The 18,764-nt window shown below is 40.4% G+C and overlaps 1 protein-coding gene across 1 annotated transcript in view; it reads left to right on the forward strand.

Moving 5' to 3' along the window:
• LOC136261541 (C2 domain-containing protein 5-like) overlaps positions 1 to 16,211 on the forward strand; it is a 24,356-nt gene extending 8,145 nt beyond the window's left edge. The window contains exons 13-27 of the mRNA XM_066055556.1: positions 725 to 829; positions 2,152 to 2,241; positions 2,296 to 2,353; positions 2,403 to 2,456; positions 2,590 to 2,664; positions 2,796 to 2,855; positions 2,918 to 3,007; positions 9,324 to 9,492; positions 9,769 to 9,830; positions 9,874 to 9,975; positions 11,582 to 11,671; positions 13,242 to 13,427; positions 14,156 to 14,260; positions 14,458 to 14,607; positions 15,882 to 16,211. Of these exons, the coding sequence (XP_065911628.1) occupies positions 725 to 829; positions 2,152 to 2,241; positions 2,296 to 2,353; positions 2,403 to 2,456; positions 2,590 to 2,664; positions 2,796 to 2,855; positions 2,918 to 3,007; positions 9,324 to 9,492; positions 9,769 to 9,830; positions 9,874 to 9,975; positions 11,582 to 11,671; positions 13,242 to 13,427; positions 14,156 to 14,260; positions 14,458 to 14,607; positions 15,882 to 16,073 (1,588 nt within the window). The 3' untranslated portion in view covers positions 16,074 to 16,211. The remainder of the gene's footprint in view (positions 1 to 724; positions 830 to 2,151; positions 2,242 to 2,295; positions 2,354 to 2,402; positions 2,457 to 2,589; positions 2,665 to 2,795; positions 2,856 to 2,917; positions 3,008 to 9,323; positions 9,493 to 9,768; positions 9,831 to 9,873; positions 9,976 to 11,581; positions 11,672 to 13,241; positions 13,428 to 14,155; positions 14,261 to 14,457; positions 14,608 to 15,881) is intronic.
• The last annotated feature ends 2,553 nt before the right edge of the window (positions 16,212 to 18,764 follow it).

The raw sequence follows: 18,764 nt of genomic DNA on the forward strand, positions 1-18,764 counted from the left end.
CTATAGTAACAAAGGAGTGGACAGCCAAAGTTTCAGCTTTTTTGATGAATAGTCTTGGAGTTATAGCGCTAGACAGTTGGAACAGGAATAAATTTGATTTGTACAGCAACAATACGGCAAATAAGTTACAGGTACTTGTTTAATCAATCATAACTCACGACTGAAACAAACTACAAAGACAGGGTTTGGCCTAGTCTGTTCACCATGAACTGGCAAGGAATAGTGTTTTCCCTGTAAGTCCCCATATGGACAAAGAAGAAGGCCATTTCAACAATGAAATGATGATGGTAAACTTTCTATCACATTGTAAATAAGCACTCATAACTCATGTACCTTACACTGTACGAACATGAAACAGATTTTCTTACTCCCCGTGAACAGAAGAATCTGATAGTGTATAGATTTTATTGATTTGAGCTTTGTTTCAGTACATACCAAAGCAATTAAAATGCACGTAAGTTTATTTGTGGCATGCATATTTTTACCCAGTTTATTTCAATACATTAAATAGAATTTTGCGAAAACAGCCGGTTTTTGCTTAGCGGGTCACAATTTACTACGTGGCTGTTCTATTAGAATAATATACATGACTGTTGTATTAGGTTGACTGCTTTATTAGAGTATCTCAATCTTGCTGCTGATCTGGGGAATTGTAGATTACCGTATCACATAGGAAATGTATTAATTATGCTTCTATCTCTATCACTATAATGTGTTGTTTTAGTGTGGAGGAGAATAAACCCAGGGGAAGATGTGCAGCCTGTCATATTCCATACTCTGGGACTCAACCACCATTTAAGATGCAACTAAGTAAATGTGCAGTGTGTAGGTGAGTGATGGAAGTGTGCTCATGTGTGTGTGTGTGTGTGTGTGTGTGTGTGTGTGTGTGTGTGTGTGTGTGTGTGTGTGTGTGTGTGTGCATGAGTGTGTGTGTGTGTGTGTGCATGTGTGTGTGTGTGTGTGTGTGTGTGTGTGTGTGTGTGTGTGTGTGTGTGTGTGTGTGTGTGTGTGTGTGTGTGTGTGTGTGTGCATGAGTGTGTGTGTGTGTGTGTGTGTGTGTGTGCATGAGTGTGTGTGTGTGTGTGTGTGTGTGTGTGTGTGCATGAGTGTGTGTGTGTGTGTGTGTGTGTGTGTGTGTGTGTGTGTGTGTGTGTGTGTGTGTGTGTGTGCATGAGTGTGTGTGTGTGTGTGTGTGTGCATGAGTGTGTGTGTGTGCATGAGTGTGTGTGTGTGTGTGTGTGTGTGTGTGTGTGTGTGTGTGTGTGTGTGTGTGTGTGTGCATGAGTGTGTGTGTGTGTGTGTGTGTGTGTGTGTGTGTGTGTGTGTGTGTGTGTGTGTGTGTGTGTGTGTGTGTGTGTGTGTGTGTGCATGAGTGTGTGTGTGTGTGTGCATGAGTGTGTGTGTGTGTGTGTGTGTGTGTGTGTGCATGAGTGTGTGTGTGTGTGTGTGTGTGTGTGTGTGTGTGTGTGTGTGTGTGTGTGTGTGTGTGTGTGTGTGCATGAGTGTGTGTGTGTGTGTGTGTGTGTGTGTGTGTGTGTGTGTGTGTGTGCATGTGCATGAGTGTGTGTGTGTGCATGAGTGTGTGTGTGTGTGTGTGTGTGTGTGTGTGTGTGTGTGTGTGTGTGTGTGTGTGTGCATGAGTGTGTGTGTGTGCATGAGTGTGTGTGTGTGTGTGTGTGTGTGTGTGCATGAGTGTGTGTGTGTGTGTGTGTGTGTGTGTGTGTGTGTGTGTGTGTGTGTTGGAACATTGGCCTGTAACTACAAGGCCTTAGGCCCATTTCCAGTTGCTGTTGTTGCTTGAATAAGATACTTTATACTTATATTGCTCCAGTTTATTCAGCTGTATAAATGGATCACCTGGCATTAACTAGAGAAGCAAATGCCAACCATCTGTGTTTCACACAACAGGTGAATGAGGTGAGGTTCAAGTGGGAGTTTGGGTGCTTCACTCAAAGACATGGTACACCTCCTGGGTTATGCTAGCCCCATATGAGAAGGATTTGCCTGCGCTGACTCATAGCATCTAAAGTGGTGCAGAGGTGGTCTGAGTAGCGTGACCATTAACACAACAGATGATAGCTTTGTGTGTGTGTGTGTGCGTGCGTGTATGCGTGCGTGCGTGCATGTGTGTGTTATATGCTACTAATTTAGGAAGAGGTTGGTTCCCATGGTGTTACTATCAACAACTGAACAACCAGAAGGGTTGATAACTAGGGGGAAATCATGTCTAGTACAAGCAAGGTATGTTACCATCACTCCCTCCATCATTGTGATATGCACTTGCCTGTTGTGTAGAGTTTGTCATTCAAAGAAAAGATACTCTGGAGAGCAAAATGCTATCAATGTCAGCAAGGTAACCATAGACACTGCTCCAGTTATATTGTATACTTTTGTAACCATAGGCCTTACCATTTTTGGAGTATGCTTTACATCGTAGACTGCTCAACAAGTTGAAGGTACAGGTGTCTGTGTCTGTGTGTTTGCTTTTGCATGTGTGTGCGTACGTGCGTGTGTGCGTGTGCGTGCGGGTGCATGCACGCAATTGCATGTGTGTGATGTGCCAACCTGTAATTCACGTGAAATGTACAGGTGAAAGGAATGAATGCTGTTTTCAACTTGAAAATGGAAGTAACTGTTGGAGAAATCCTTATTACTGGAGTTTCTGTAAGAATGTGTTTTTTACATTTAAATTATACATGAAGTTCTTGTGTTAGTATGGGTGTATCTCCAAAGAAATGTTAACAAATATTTACTGGGTGATGTTTTTTATTTTATTTTTTTTATTTCGTTTCTAGACAGGCACTGCAGTGTTTTTGGAAGCCTTACCTAAACCAGAACCGCTACGATTGGATGTAGTGAGTATTGCACATGTGTTGTTTTCTGTTTTACTTAAGACATGTTCTATGGCTTCATGCAGGACCCCACACAACCACTCTCAGAGAAGCATCAGAGACTAAACAAACTGATAGAAGGGAACAGACAACGTTATGAATTGGATACACCTTCTGTGAGTCAGCCAGCTATTGCAGTGTCTAGTAATGTACTAGTACAGCTAATTTAAAAGGGTTAAAAAAAGTAGTGAAACATTAATTATTGTAGCTATTACAGCATAACAATGTGGAAAATCCCTACATTGGCATGTTACTACATCTGTTCAATGCCAAGTAGGGATTTTCACACATAGCTATGTTGTAATAGCTAGCAACATTCGTGTATCTTGTTTCAATACTTTTTATCACTGAAAACCTACTTTTAATTGTACTAGTTTGTTAACTTTTTTCTTAATCTCCCTAATTGTCTCGAGTGAGTTACACAATATATTAAGGGGCATGGTTTGCCATGTCTAGTTTTCCACAGCAAAACCACAGCTATATCATTAAGGGGTGTGGTCACGGCAAGCTCTGATCAATAAGAAGAGCAAGGCGGTGTGTTTTGATCTATTAGGGGCATGATCAATCTCTTGTATATACTCCACTTGCAGATACTAAAATTAACACTTCAAATAGTTTTGTGGCTTAATTCTAAATACACTCCTCTAAGGAAATTGTCAATGTGGAAAATTCAGTATGGTTTCCTTGCATGAACATGACCATATGCATATAAAAGGAAAGACAAACTGCAAAAGTCAGACACTTGTGAGAACCAGAAAAGGCACATGTCACACGTGAGTTTGTTATTGTGGCATGAAATAGTGGTCGTGCACTGCCTCTAGTCTTGTGACTGCGGTCAGGCTGATAGGCAAGCAGGCCAAAATTCAAGCTTAGGCAAAATTTTTTTAAAAATTCAGTATCCAGCCGTCTGTAAGTGTTTTCTTGTTTTTAATGCTGGGTTTGAAGACAAATACAATATGACAGTAGCATGTGACATTTCTAAGATGGTTTTTCTAACTGCAGCATTTTGGGCAGAGCCTGTCGTTTTGATGGGGGGGGGGGGGGGGGGGGGAGGGCTACTAAACAGTAATTTGATAGGCAGCGATGTTGTAATCAGCCAGCCAGTCTCTAAATAAGTCATCACAGCTTTATACATGCCTCCTCAAAACTACATATACTAGGGTGAGCTTCACACAACCAACCCTTGTATCAAATACTTTAAAAATATATATATAAGCACCATGTAGAGAGTGACTACATGAAGTTAGGGCTACCGCACCATACTATCATTACCCTTACCACCCACAACACACATACATTGGGTTGTGCGCCACCAAGCGTGGGCTATTGTTATTGATTTCCAACATACACTACACGCAACAACCATACAAGCAATTTGTACATGATCAGCCAAAAAATTACAATGTGGGTGAGTGGGGGCTTAGCCGAAATAATAATAAAGGAAAACTTAAATTTGGGGTGTCCAGCCCAAGACAGCCCCTGGAAAAAACCTGATAGGCTTCTTTTTTTTTGCCTATCAGGAAAAACCATAAAGTAGCTCCACTCATGTTATGCTTATCTTAATGCCTAAAAATATAATCAAAATTGTCCATGTCCTGTCATTCTCTTGATCTGGCAACACTACCTACAGAGAGTTAAGGAAAATCAAGTAAACCATATTACTGGGAGGGTGGGTGGGTAGCCCACTTGTACGAAACACGTGGCGTAGAATGACTTAACACACCTCACTTAACCTTATATAAACCCTATGTCATGTGAGAAGGCTCACGTGTATTCATGCGGGAGCTTATTTTCTGTCTAAGTCATTACATTCAAACAACAGAAAATACACCTCCCGCACCATACTATTATTACCCTTACCACCCACAACACACATACATTGGGTTGTGTGCCACCAAATGTGGGCTATTGTTATTGATTTCCAACATACACTAGGGTAACAAAGAAGCACAAGAATTTTACATTATAAGCCCAGATTCCTGGTGACAGACAACCGCTTCTCTATTGAGTCTTCCACATAGCCATCCTTGACATTTTCTGACTTCCATCGACCATGCCTTTTGAATAGGCGATCTGGCACCCCAGCATTTGCAGCCTTGGTCGCACCTCCAGCTCGAAACTGTGGAGACTAAAATCTTTGGGGCTGTATCCAAGTTTCTTTTAACTTCTTCTTAAAGAGATCTCTCAGGCAGCTGTCGCTAATGCTACCAGACTCCCGCAAGGTCTCACCATTTTTTGATCTACAAATTGGCCGGAATAGGAACCTCTCATCCCTGCATGACGTTGCAGTTCTGTGCATATCGGCTTCAATCATGACCACTGGGCAGGTTGGTTTTCCCGTCCTGGAGATGTGCATTTCATCACCTTTCCGCCATTGGTCAGTTTTGCTAGATGGCAAATGTAGTACCAGGTAATCTTCTTGCACTGCTAGCTCACAAGGTCTAATCTGGATCACCTCGTCGAACCTCAGAAAACCTGCAGATGCCAACAAACATACAGTGGTTAGGCGCAAATCTGACAAGGAACCACTCATTTTGGCATCCTCCACCATTCTTCCTATCATTTCCACAGTCACTGGTGCTTTCTTCTGGACCGGTTTAGCAAGCTTCCTTTGCAGACCCTCTAGAGTAGCCTTGACAATGGTTGTAATAGGGGAGGCCAGGCCTGCTGTTGAATGCATCCAAGCCAGGGCATTGACTGCTTCCTCCACTGCCGACTTTGAGCCAACCATGTCCCCCAAGTGCTGGAGATATAACACCAAGTGGTGTTCCTTTACTGGCATGGCCAGTAGCTTATGCCGCCCTGGCGGTGGCCCTGCCCAGGTTTTCCACCTCCTGAAGGCTCCCCGGTACTTCTTAACAGTGGAGTCAGCTCTGTTGTGTGATATGGTGTGGTACTAGGTAACCTCTCAGCCAATCTGTGCAGCTCTGGGTCCTCCAGCTCCTTAAAACTTGCCCATACGGGTTGAATCATTACTTTTGCAAAAGACCCACAAGCTGTCTCCCAGCAGTGGTAATCCCATTTCCAATTCCAGGGATCATAGCCTATCATGCTCAAGCTTTATGCTTGTACCAGGAGTTTTGCTCCAATCACTTGGCATCCACAGCCAGGCCGCCAGGGGTATAAATTTCAAAATTGAGTCTTAAGGCCAGTACTGGAGTATTTGGGACTCCCTTGCACCCTGACTGTCCAGACACAAACAATGACTTGACTCGGGGAAGCTCTCAAATTCCTGATACAAACCTAGCTGGGTGAGCCCCATCTGGGAGAAGTAAAGGCCAAAAGGGGGCAGACCTCCATTGGGGGACAATCAGTGTACCCGAGACCTTGGTTGCTAGAGTATGTGTAAGCAAGCGGGAGACCAAATACAAAGGGGGACACCACCAATTATTTTCATGATACCAGTCACCTGTAAAGGCGTCAATGGCCTCTACACCAGGGCAAAAGTAACATGTATTAAAGCACGGGAGTTGATTATTACACCAGTTAGCGAATTGGTCTATTGTATGTGGGCCCCACAGTACATCTAACTTCCTGAAAATCACTAGATTCAACACCCAGTCATCATAGTCTACTATTCTACTGATATAATCTGTTACCTGGTGTCCTGGTTACACTCCCTGGGGATCCATTCTGGTTCCAGCCGGATTGTACTTCTCACCGAAGCATTGAAAATAGCCAAGGCTTCTTGCTGTAAGAGAGGCTTTTTACTCTCATGCAAGACAATCCATGCTACATTTTGGTTATCTGTAAACCATCGTTTTGTAGCACCAGTCTTACTGCTCTGAGCTCCCGCCATGTAGAGCTCTGTTGGGCCTCCTCTTTATCCCGTTGCCCTGTGGCCAATTGGCCACCATGCTCAACAGCATATCCACCGTAACCCGTGCAACTGCCATCAGAATAAACCACCCTAACTGCCGATGGTTTCAGCCATAGGTTCTGCCCAGTGAAATGCTGGATTCTTGCCAGCCAAAAGCTCAGCTCTTGCTCTGCATCATCAGACAGTTGCAACTGTGTGCACCATGAACTCCTAGAGTTTAACACTGTGTACAGACTGCGTGTCATCAATCATGCGACTGGGCCAAGAGCCAGTGACATTGAGATTATTCTTCCCACTGCACTAGCCAACAGCTTGGCCGGGATAAAAGATTTTTCCAACTGTGACTGTAAGACTTCACATAAACCTCTCAGTTTATCATCAGGGACTGTTAACTGCCCACTCTCTAGGTTTATCTCAAAGCCCAGCCAGGTTAGTTTCCTCACTGGCTGCCATTGGGATTTGGCTTCATTGGCCTGCTTTAGCCAAGTCCTGTTGAACTTGTCTACTAATGCAGTTGGACATTTCTAGACCCTTGGTTGCTACAATACCATCATCCAAGTACAAAACTGCTCTCAGGCCTTGGCCTCTCCAGTAAGCAATAAGAGGCCTTAACAATTTGGTAAAGGCATAACAAGCAGTGGCCAATCCAAATGACAATACTGTAAATACAAAATACTTGGGCCTATGGTCTACAGTCCAAGAAAAACCTAAGTAGGTCTGGTGTGCCTTAAATATGTCTAAGTGGTGATACCCCGATTTCAGGTCAAATTTAATCAGGTAATCCTCTTTCTCAAACATAAGCATAAGATCTTCATATTCGAAATGATCCTTTCGCTAAAACTGGTTTGGGTGCCTAAGGTTCAGCACCAGCCTAAGCTTGCCTTCCCGATTGGCCACCACAGACAGGGGACTGCATACCAAGGTTTCCTTGGGCTTCTCTTACACACCTATTCCTTATTAATTCTTGGATACTGTCAGTAACAAAACAATGGTGATCTAGTGCTGACTTGTGGTTACCTTGTTCAAAGGGAGATGGCATAAACTGTAATGGCAACTTATAGCTGTCTTCTATCCAGTCAAGTACTGAGTGGGCTTGGGGCATTGAGAACCTTAGACCAAATTTTTTTTATTTTGCTTAAGTCTCCCTTGGACATCCACTATCTGGGTTGGGGAACTACCCTCCTCTAACTCCCATGATCAGGTCAAAGTCATGCAGGATGTCCAATTCCAGACAATTATTACAGCCCTTCTCAACAATCTGTGTTGCCTGTACATTTTCTATTGACTCGTTAGTACTGGTGGCAGGTTCCTTTATTTGTCTAGCTTGAGACATGCCTGGTTGCTCATAAGCACCTCTGTGGAGTAAGCCTTGACCCTCATGCTTTGAGTCATCAACACATACTGGACTTGATGTACCCTGACCTTGAGAATCCTCTTTTGTACTATCAACACCTAACCCTTTGCTAGCAATTTGCTGAGCTGTATTATTAACACATAGGACATGACCCCCATTGTCTGAACCATTTAAGGTATTACAGTATACTTCACTATCACACTTCACAGTACATATTCATGGGATCACTGCACACATGATATACAACAGGGTCAAGCCCACTTACTACAAAGTGACAAAAGGATACAGTTGTTGTTGTTGACTCTTCGGACATATGGAAGCCAAATGGCCCCACCCTGCACAGGTGTAACAGGGCCCAATCGGCTTTGTTTTTGTTGCAGGAGGTCTCGCTCCTCCACTGCTGTTTGGCTGTCTAGTCGTCTAGTCGCCCCCTCCTGTCTGGGCTTCTTCTTGAGTGTAGCCGTTGCTCTCCATTTCTTAGCCTCACGTTCCTTCCGTGCTCTGTAAAGCTTCTTCTCGTCATCAGAGTCTGACGCTAACTCATCCGCTTCATATTCAGCCATGACACCCCAGTCGGACCGGTCTGCGATCCATATGTGTTTTTGTCTCACACGGATCGCCTCCTTACCCTGATCCAGCTCGCTGACCGTTCGCTTCAGGACCTGCTTGGTCACATCGTCAGTAGTTGGGACTAGATTCAGCTGCCTTTTAGCTGCCTCGATCCGCTCGTTGAAGAGGAATTGGGCTTTGTTGCCCTTCTTCTTAAATTGGTATGGCCGCTTATTTAGGGCCATCACCTCCTCAAGCAGCTAGCCTGGTTAGCTGTCACTTCTTGTTGGAGCCTGTCCAGCTGGGAGGCAAACTTCTCTTTGATGCTCGCCTTCGAGGATTCAATGGTGTCCATCAGTTTCTGGAAATTATCTCCTTCTAAAGACATGATTTCGTTTCGCAGTTCCGCGAAGACAATTAAATTAGCCCACTTGTATGAAAAACGTGGCGTAGAATGACTTAACACACCTCACTTAACCTTATATAAACCCTATGTCACGTGAGAAAGGCTCACATGACCCCGATAGTATTCATGCGGGAGCTTATTTTCTGTCTAATTCGTTACATTCAAACAACAGAAAATACACATACTTAGGGTAATTACATAGGTTGTGAGGCTTCAGCATGTGTGCAGATAGCTACAGGATCAGTTAAGTTTCAGAACTGTGTTCTATATGTTGTGTAAAGTAGCAGTTTCCTCACTTTGTAGGTATATGGCACTCACTCGGCGGTGACATCAGACTCAGAGTCAGAGGAGGATCGTAATGAACTGGAGTTATCCTGGGACAGAAAAGAATTAATGATATTAGACTTGGAGGAGAAGAACATGAAGGAAGAAGACATTGTTGATGCCCTCTCGGAGCCTTCACTGCCTGTTGGTAAGCCATATACCAGAAAGAGAATTAAAGGTTACCATTGTGGATTCATTGCTATGAAACGTTTTCATGGTGCTTGAAAATTTTACGGGCAGCAGCAGCCAAAAAAGTTTACTCTTTTTCACAAGCAAAAACTGTATGAAAGAATTTATTTTCTATGTGTAAATTTACCAAGCAAAAGTTTGGGTTGTGAGTTATAATTACTTTGTACTGGCTTAAATTTTTTATCTGCTGATAACATGTAGTCTCATATACACACTGGACACTCATTGTCACTAGGTTATCATGTCACCAACAGCTCATGTGACTCACATATCACATCACTGGTACTGAATAGCAAGGTATGATACACTGTTGCTATGATAACATCAAGTAATATGACAGGTGGTCACTAGTATATGTCGACAAACACTAGACACTAAGGATGGCATGGCATCACGAGAACGAGACTGTCAGTTTAGCCAGATGCTTGAGGATGCTGTAGAAGTAAGTACATTACATGTATGATATCAAGATTAAATAATGAATAGGCTTACCTCTGTACATGTAAAACTAACTGACTATAATGTATAGCAAATACTGTACTATCCATAAAACGATGTGTGCTCCCTATAATGCCATAAAAATCATCCTAGAAACATCTTACGCAATGTCACCTTTACGGAATAATATTAGTCATCTAACATCAAATACAGTATTAATTTAAAAACAAGAAAACGCTTACAGGCAACTGGATATAGTTTTCTCTAACTTGAATTTTTGGCTGCCTACCTACCAGCTGCCTGACCACAGTCGCAAGGTTGGAGACCAAATAAAGCAGCATACGGCCATCGTTTTACTCCATAATAGCAAACTCACCAGTTGGATGTGCTTTCCGACTAGTGCATGCCCTCTGCGCCTTGTCTCTCCAATCAGGCTGGTCATCATCTTCTTCATGAAAAAAAAACCATATCCAGGTGTTAATTTTCTGTATTAAACTTTCCTTGAGCAGCTTATTTAGACACCACAAAATTATTCAAAGCAAGGATACTGGAAACCCAATAGATGCCTGTAACTTCATGATAGGTTCGAGACCAAGTCCATGGTTGATAAGAACAATCAAGCACAGAGATTACTCTTTTTAACAATCCATTTACTTGAATACGATGACCACACCCCTTATTAGTTTAGCTGTATTGTAATAGTAACAGAATAGTGACTATTATCTCAGCCTTGGTAGGTTATATAGAGATACTCTAATACAGCAGTCACCCTAATAGAACAGTCACGTGTGTATTATTAGTGATGTGCAGTATTTGGATTTTGGTTTCGGTATGATGTCGATATGGTAATTGGTAAAATATTGAAATTTCAATACTTTTTCGATATTTTTTCTTTAGATTAATTGCGTGGGGCAAATGTTTATAATTAGCAGCTAGAATTTGTGATGAAGGTAATAACAAGCCTTGGAAACTGGTAGACGCTTTTTAAAATGGCTGAACTGTGCAGAACTGAACTTCATTTCTACTGTGATTGCACAATCACGCACCAAAAGCTGTAAATTACCAAAATATTACTCAATATATTGAAAAATGTAGCAAAATATTGACTATACGATAAATATTGATTTCAGTTATAAAAATATTGAGATTCGATACGGTATTGGTATTGAAAAAAAAAAATTGCAATGTCGATAATTTTTCGGTATATTGCACATCACTAGTGTGTATAGCTGTATGCTATAAATAAACTAAACAAACCATAAAAATTATTAATTTAAAATTATGAAGTAGGGATCCAAGTGATAAAAAGTAATGGTATTACAGCATAGCTCGGTGGAAAAATCCCTACTTTGGGATTGAACCAAAATAATTGTTATAACATGCCAATGTAGGGATTTTCTTACAGAGCTATGAACCTCTTGTTTCACTACTTTTTATCAGTTGGATCCCTACTTCATTTCTAAATCAATAATTATTAAAATATACTAGTACTCTTTTTATGTGCTACAGATAGTCATCAATTGTAATATAATTCATGTTTCAAATATATGGATCTTTCTCATGTTCTGTATTTCTTGCTGGTCATTGTTACCTGGGCTGTGCTGTTCTAGGTCATGCTGTTTAAGTTACGTCGACTACTCCCCTGTTGGGTTGGTTCAGTAGACTTCAATGTTGATCTCCCAGATGATGACCTTGTGCAGGTAATGTTGGGTTGTTTGTTGTAAGTACAGTGTGTATAGTATAGTGAACCTCATTTGTAGTGTCACCTTGGAGACCCAAGGATTTGTCTATAGTTGGGACCTGTGTATATGTAATATCATAGTACATGTCTTTTTAAAGATATCCACTAAGTGAGCTTTACCTTCATGGGTATGCCAGTGTACATTACAGTACATGCACACTGTGGCAGTATAAATATGTTGTATGCTTACAATATATACATCCATGTGCAAATACTACCAAACTGTCAAGTAATTTATTGTGTCATAAGATATAGGTACAATCCAGTATCTAGTTAATGATGATAGGGAGGGAGAGTGTCCAACGCTCGATAGGGACTGTATACAATGAGTACATAGGGTGATTTGGCTTCTTGCCAGACATGCTAGTTTGCATGAAAGAGAGGTACATTTAGGCACACTGCATGTTATTAATCGTACCACCTGAATCTCATGGTGCAATTTGTTCCCATAATCAAGCATGTTGATGAATAGAAGCTGCGATGAACAGCCCTTGATACTACACAAAGTACAGCTGTTGCTATAGCCTAAGAAGAAGCATCAGATAAAAACAATGAGAAAAAGAGCCAATAAAATACAGCTGAAAGTACACATTATTCTGAGTTCACGACTTTCTGTGCCATTTGAGTCTTTTTGCTACAGTGTATTGGGGTGAATTATTGAACTGAAAAGTTGTGACAAAGATGATGTTTCCCTGACTCTTCCATCGCACACTGGAGCTTCCATCCTAGCACATTGCTGTCACAGTCGATTATTTTATTGATCACACAAAATGTGTTTATTGAGGTCATTAACACTATTTGAAACTACAAAGGAATCCCGGTTGCTCATTGAACATTTGACACTCTTCCTCCCTATAGAGGGTTTGTACGTGAAAAGTATTGTGGCGTGAATTATTAAAATGCTTAACAACCGTTGCTAGTCTGACATTTGTGAGGTTTACTTTTCAGTGGTATGCAATGGGGCAAATACACTTACTTGGTCACCATGCTTTACCAAATAAGGGAATCTCTGTCAATAGCTAGTTAGAAACAAACATTAAATACTAGCTCTATGTTGGACAAGAGTTATATCAATTTTTCATAGATTAGTCGTGAACAGTAACACTTTATACAATTTTGACAACGGCTATGCTAGTTTATACAAGTGACTAACCTAGCGAATGTGTTCCATTCTACACTGAACCGTTGAGAATGGCTGTAGCCTTCACTCACATACCTCACAAATGTCTGACAAGCAACAGTTGATAAGTATTTTACGAAAATACAGTGGAACCTCTCTATTACGGACATTTAGGGACCCAGAATTTTTGGCCAATTTTTGAGAGGTCTTCCTCTCAGAGGTAAAAACTGTATTAACCAGACCTGTTGGGACCAAAAATTTTGTCCTTATTATGGAGGTTTTTTCTATTGTGTCCTTAATTTGGGGAGTTTGTTAAGAGAGGTTCCACTGTATGTCATATCGCATCACGCGTGCAATCCCTCTATTATTATTAACTCTTGCCAGTATCTTGCTATTGTCATGTTACTAGGTCACACTTACTGCTGCTGTTGTACCCCTTACCCCCGGTATGGCGCACAGACCAAAGATGATAAAATTGCATCATCAATCTCAAGATGATCTCATGTTCAAAATGGAGGACAATGTTGCCATGACACCAGCTGCACTATCATCAAGTCATGTACCGGTCACACCCACCACACAAACATCAACAACAGTAAGTTATAATTAGGAGTAGAATATCTTAGTTATTGATGCAAGTCTGAGAAACCGAGGACAAGTGTTATTAGCAAAGATATTCTACAGTATCACTCAAATGCAACATCGTCTCACTAAAATGCGAGCAATTAAAAAACTTGCTAATTTAAGGGCATGGCATCCATTTTGTTTGAGATGAATACTTGCAAGCAAAACAGGTGCCACGCCCTTTAATTAGCAAGTTTTTTTATCGCTTGCACTCCCGTGACGTTGCGTTTGAGCGGTACCATAATACTGTTGTGATATAAGTATTGTTTATATGGGATAGCATGAAAACATAACAGGCACGCACTATACAGTGGGAGATATTTGTAGGTAATAGGGTCTAGTATGTAATGTGATAATATATGTGACTTTGTACTTGACCCCAAGCCTGAAATCTGGGGAATGGGTTGATGTTTGAGATGTTGCCTTTTGCTGTACGCCATAGATTCCTGTATCACCTTTAAATTATGTGCATAATGGTAGAATTGGAATGGCGGCCATTTCTCTGTGACACACATTTACTGCTAGTGTTTTTTACAAACAATATTTGTTTTTTCGTGCCCATTGTGCAATGAAGTTATAAATGTGGTGGTTTTCATATACTGCACCCTACTAGAAGTCTTACAAGTTTATACACAAGGCAATACGGAGGCAAGAACAATCATGATGCAATCAGTTTCCATCATATGATTTCCATTACAGTATGTTAACATCACTCCACTGGTGAAACTACCTGAAAGTGCTATTGTGAGGTATCTCGGTGTGGTCAGCCTGTTCCTGATCAGAGAGACCACTGCTGTGAGGGGGGTAAGAGACTGTAACATCTGTGTTTATGAAATAGAATTGAATCTACAAGTATTGCTAGAGGTTGAGTTGACATAATTCTGCATGAAACTTATAAATCGTATAGCTGAATAATTTCAAAGTTCACACAGGATAATAGTGGTGTAAATTCTTGTTACTAGCTTGTTAACTGTGTCAGTGATGTTGTGTTCATGTCATAGCTGAGAGGAGTGGACCATTTTGTACACATGTTCATTGCTGAAGCCAACGCTATTGCTAGAGCTCATGTGGCAGCCATGAATGGTAATATGTTGCTAGGATACAGAGTCAATGAGTGTGTACTAATTGACAGCAGCTCTCACAAGAACCAGGTACTGGCCCTTACTGCTATGGTGTTTATAGACATTAAAATGTAAACTAACTTAAAATGTAAACCCGTCCTGATGTTTTCGTTATTTGGTGTGGGTGGGAGGCTTATTATCATTATTCAAGATGTGACTGCTCTATTAGAGTATCTTTATCTTGAGAGGATTCAAGGTCCTGAAAATGGCTTCTTTGCAAGCTAGCAACCACCAGAACCATTCATTTTTAGGTTTCATTGTGTTTTTAGCAATGCAAAATAAATGGCTCCATGAGAAGTTTCCAGAAAGCAGCACAGGAAGTGGTTTTAGAAAAATAATGACAATAATGACATGCAATGCGGGTTCCCAGACGTGATGCGGGCGGAGGATGGGAAACTACGCTCTCATTTGGAGTGGCCTAATCCCTGTTCCTTACTTCATATTTTTTAAATATGTGCATATGTTTCGAATCCATTCATGGATTAACTTGCTTGACTTGACACCTTAGTGTGACAGAGACTAACAGAATCACCAGTGTATAGAGAACAGGATATTGTTGATGAGTCAATCATCTTACTGTTCCACTACTAGTACAGCTTCCTAAGTCTTGATACCACATCATGTAGTCTTGTGCCCACTAGGGTCCGGTGACAATGCCAAAAGTTTTGGGCTAATCAAACGCTCTGATTCGGCTACAACGCCATTTAATGGGCTACAGTAGACTGACGAATATGGCTAGTGGTATGTGTTGGGGACCCAAAAATGTAGTGTAAGTCACCAGACCCTACCCAACACAGTGGATGGGGTCTGGACACAAGACTATGTATCATGATCACATACACTAATCGTGGCAGAAAAATGTCATCTAGGAACAAACTTTAAACACAAGTTAAACCTCCTGGGTTATTTTCAGTATAATGCAAAGATTTGGTTATCAATGAAGTATGTACATGAGCAAATCCAACTCTGAGCGTGGAATTGTGTAGCTTCTTGTATGGAATGGCATCCAATCATAGATACTGGGTGTAGTATCTATGATCCAATGAAAGATAGCCCAATATGAGTTGTACTTTGAAAACAAGATCAAAATGGTGCATGTGCACAACACACAGAAGGCCTAGCAATTCCCTGTACAATGCACACCTACAGGGTTGTTCTGAGCCGAAGGACGCTTTTCAAGATTGTTTCTTGGTGTGTGTTTTATTAGGATATTTTTGCAAAAAAAAAAAAAAAAAAACTATGGCCGATCCCTATTACAAACCCACTATTATAGCACATGATATACATTTTTCTACTTGTTACAGGCTCAATGTCTATTACATATTAGTGGAGATGCTGCTTTAGTAGATCACGTGATACCACATGGGACAACATGGATCCCGATGATGTCACCACCCCCTCATGCAATGGAACCAATCGAACCATCAAATATTATGTTACAACGCAAGTCACAACACTCAACTATAACTAGCCAACACCAGTGTACAGAATGTTAATGCCTGTAATAGTGGTCACAATCCTTATAACAAATTCATACTGTGAACTCTTGATACTGTATTATGGGTAATTTTCAAATGGTTTTATTGTGTATTGTACCAATTGGAAGTAAGTCATCCATTCTATGAATTATGAAACTTGTAATCTAGTTATTTTTTCCATAGATTATTCCCTACCTCTATAATCTATGGTTTTTACACTACTGTACCTTCTGTGTTCATCTGTACCCTGTACTAAATATATGACATCTTAGGAGTGGCATAGATTATTAAAAAAAAACAACAACAACAATCAAGCGTACTTTAAACCACTTGACTTACCCAATAGAAGAATTCATAATGTTGAAGGGGCTTCTATATGGAGCGCTATACCAGCGGGTGGATATATATTTTAACCTGTGGAGCTTTATTCCTTGAGAATAGGTTGATATTTCCCAATAGATCAGCCAGTAGAAACTGCAATAGAGCACTCAAATGCATTGTACATAGATAATAGAAGAGTTACTTTGTAGTGAAATACTCTAATAGACCATTAACTGATTTAAAATGCTCAAAGGTTAACACTGAAGAGCATAATTGGCAAAAAAATTGCTGAAAGCATTTTGAGCAAAGTTTTGAGTATATTTGACTTGCCCAGTTATAACCTCTAGTGTTTTGGATTTACTTGCTGTGTACGACAGCTGTATATATGGCTGATACAAAACTAGTAAAAACAAAAGAAAAAAGATTTCTCAGTTTAAATTTGTCAATCATCACAATTATTATTTTCATAGAACCTTAATCACTGACAACTACCTTTTTCTTTTGGCCACTAGTGTATCTGCAGGTGTAAGTGACCTGCCTTGTTTCCGTACTTTTTCTATGGTCCCTAATCAAATTCCCAATATTTTCTTATACCACACACAAAAGAAACGTAGTGGTGGTCTGGCTACACTGCCAGAACCCTGAATTTTAGGTAGTTAAATGATATAGTGGCTCAGTAGCCCACAATATCAAAAGTAGTCAGAGTTGGGGTAGTTACTTCAGAAACGTAACTAGTTACTAGTTACACATTACTTTTATCCCATGTAACTTCGTTACAGTTACAGTTACTTTTCAAAAGGTAACTAAGTACTCTAGTTATTAGTTACTTTCGTGGTATAAATTATGACTTGTTTTTAGCTTTTGTAACATGAATTTTGCTCAGATATGCATTATTACGGGTTGCAGTACATATGTGCACTTAAAATAACAATTCTGTGGCTATTTCAGGTCAGTTTTAATTATTGCTATGTCTGTTACTCAAGCTGAATCACACAGAACAGTACACAGAATCTGTCTACTTAATGTGGCTGAAGCATATATGGCACAAAAAATGAAGTGCTCTTGCTTTTAATGCATAATTAATTATAGCTACAATGTAACTATTGTAACTTAGTTACTTTTCAGACAATTACTCCTAGATACAAGTTACTAAGCAAGTAACTAGTTATATTACTAGTTACTTTAAAAGTAATCAGTTACGTAACTTAGTTACAAAAGTAACTAGTTACCCCCAACTCTGAGTACGGTAGTACTGTTTAAGTAGGGATTGCCCCTAAAGTGACACAAAATGCTACCTTTAAAAAACATCATCCTAGAAATATTTAGGTAACAAAAATCACCTTGACAAAACAATATTAGTCAATCTGACATCAAGAGTACATAATAATAATAGAGTAGGGAGGAGAGTGTCTAACTTCAGTGGATTCACCAAACTCACTGCACTCAGACCTTGCGCAATCAACTATAGCCACCAAAGGTGACAAATGGCTTGCTCTATGAAGGAGGTTGTAGCACTTCTACTGCTTCAATTAGGAAATATCAACAGTCTTCTGTTCACTTAAAGGTATTGATTTATTACTAGAAGTTTTATGGATTGAAGTAGGTTTGAGCACAGTGTGTATGGATTATATTGAGAGTTAGACACTCTCAATATAATCCATACAAACAGACCTCTTCTATTATTATGTACTCTTGCTGACATTAATACAACATAAACAACAAGAGGAACACCTGCAGGTGGCTGGATGTAGAATTTTTAAAAATCACCAAACTTTTTGTCTGCCAGACCACAGTCACAAGGCTGGAGGCCAAATGAAGTAGCACACAGCCACCATTTTGTGCCACAATGATAAGCTCACCAGTAGCAGGTGCCATTTGGGGTTCCAACAAGTATGTGCCCTCTACGGCTTGTCGTTCAATCATTGTCTTCATGCAGTGAAACCATATTGAGGTGTTAAATTTCCATATCAACATTGTCCATGAGCACTACTTTACCGCAAAGCCAAGACCTTGCAGATACCCGTAACTTCACAATAGGTTTCCCATCGGTTGATAGATAACAATCAATTGCAAAAGCACAGACCATACCTCTTAACAATCTATTTACTCAAACAGATGATCACACCCCTTTTTGGTCTAGCTGCATTTATAATGCTAGTACAGTGAAGATTGAAATAGTGACCATGCCCATTGTTAGGTGAGGTCTGACTCAAGATACTCTAATACAGCAGTCACTATAATCTTTTATATACCACTAAATTATACCCTTGCATTACAGTAACAGTGATAATTCCTATTCTGGGACAGTGCAAAACTAGTGTTAGTCTCACACTTCCTGCCTCAATTCCATAATTGGCATGAAACTACAACAACATATTATAAACACAA

The sequence above is a fragment of the Dysidea avara genome, chromosome 7 (assembly GCF_963678975.1).
Source record: "Dysidea avara chromosome 7, odDysAvar1.4, whole genome shotgun sequence".
Classification (NCBI taxonomy): Eukaryota; Metazoa; Porifera; class Demospongiae; order Dictyoceratida; family Dysideidae; genus Dysidea; species Dysidea avara.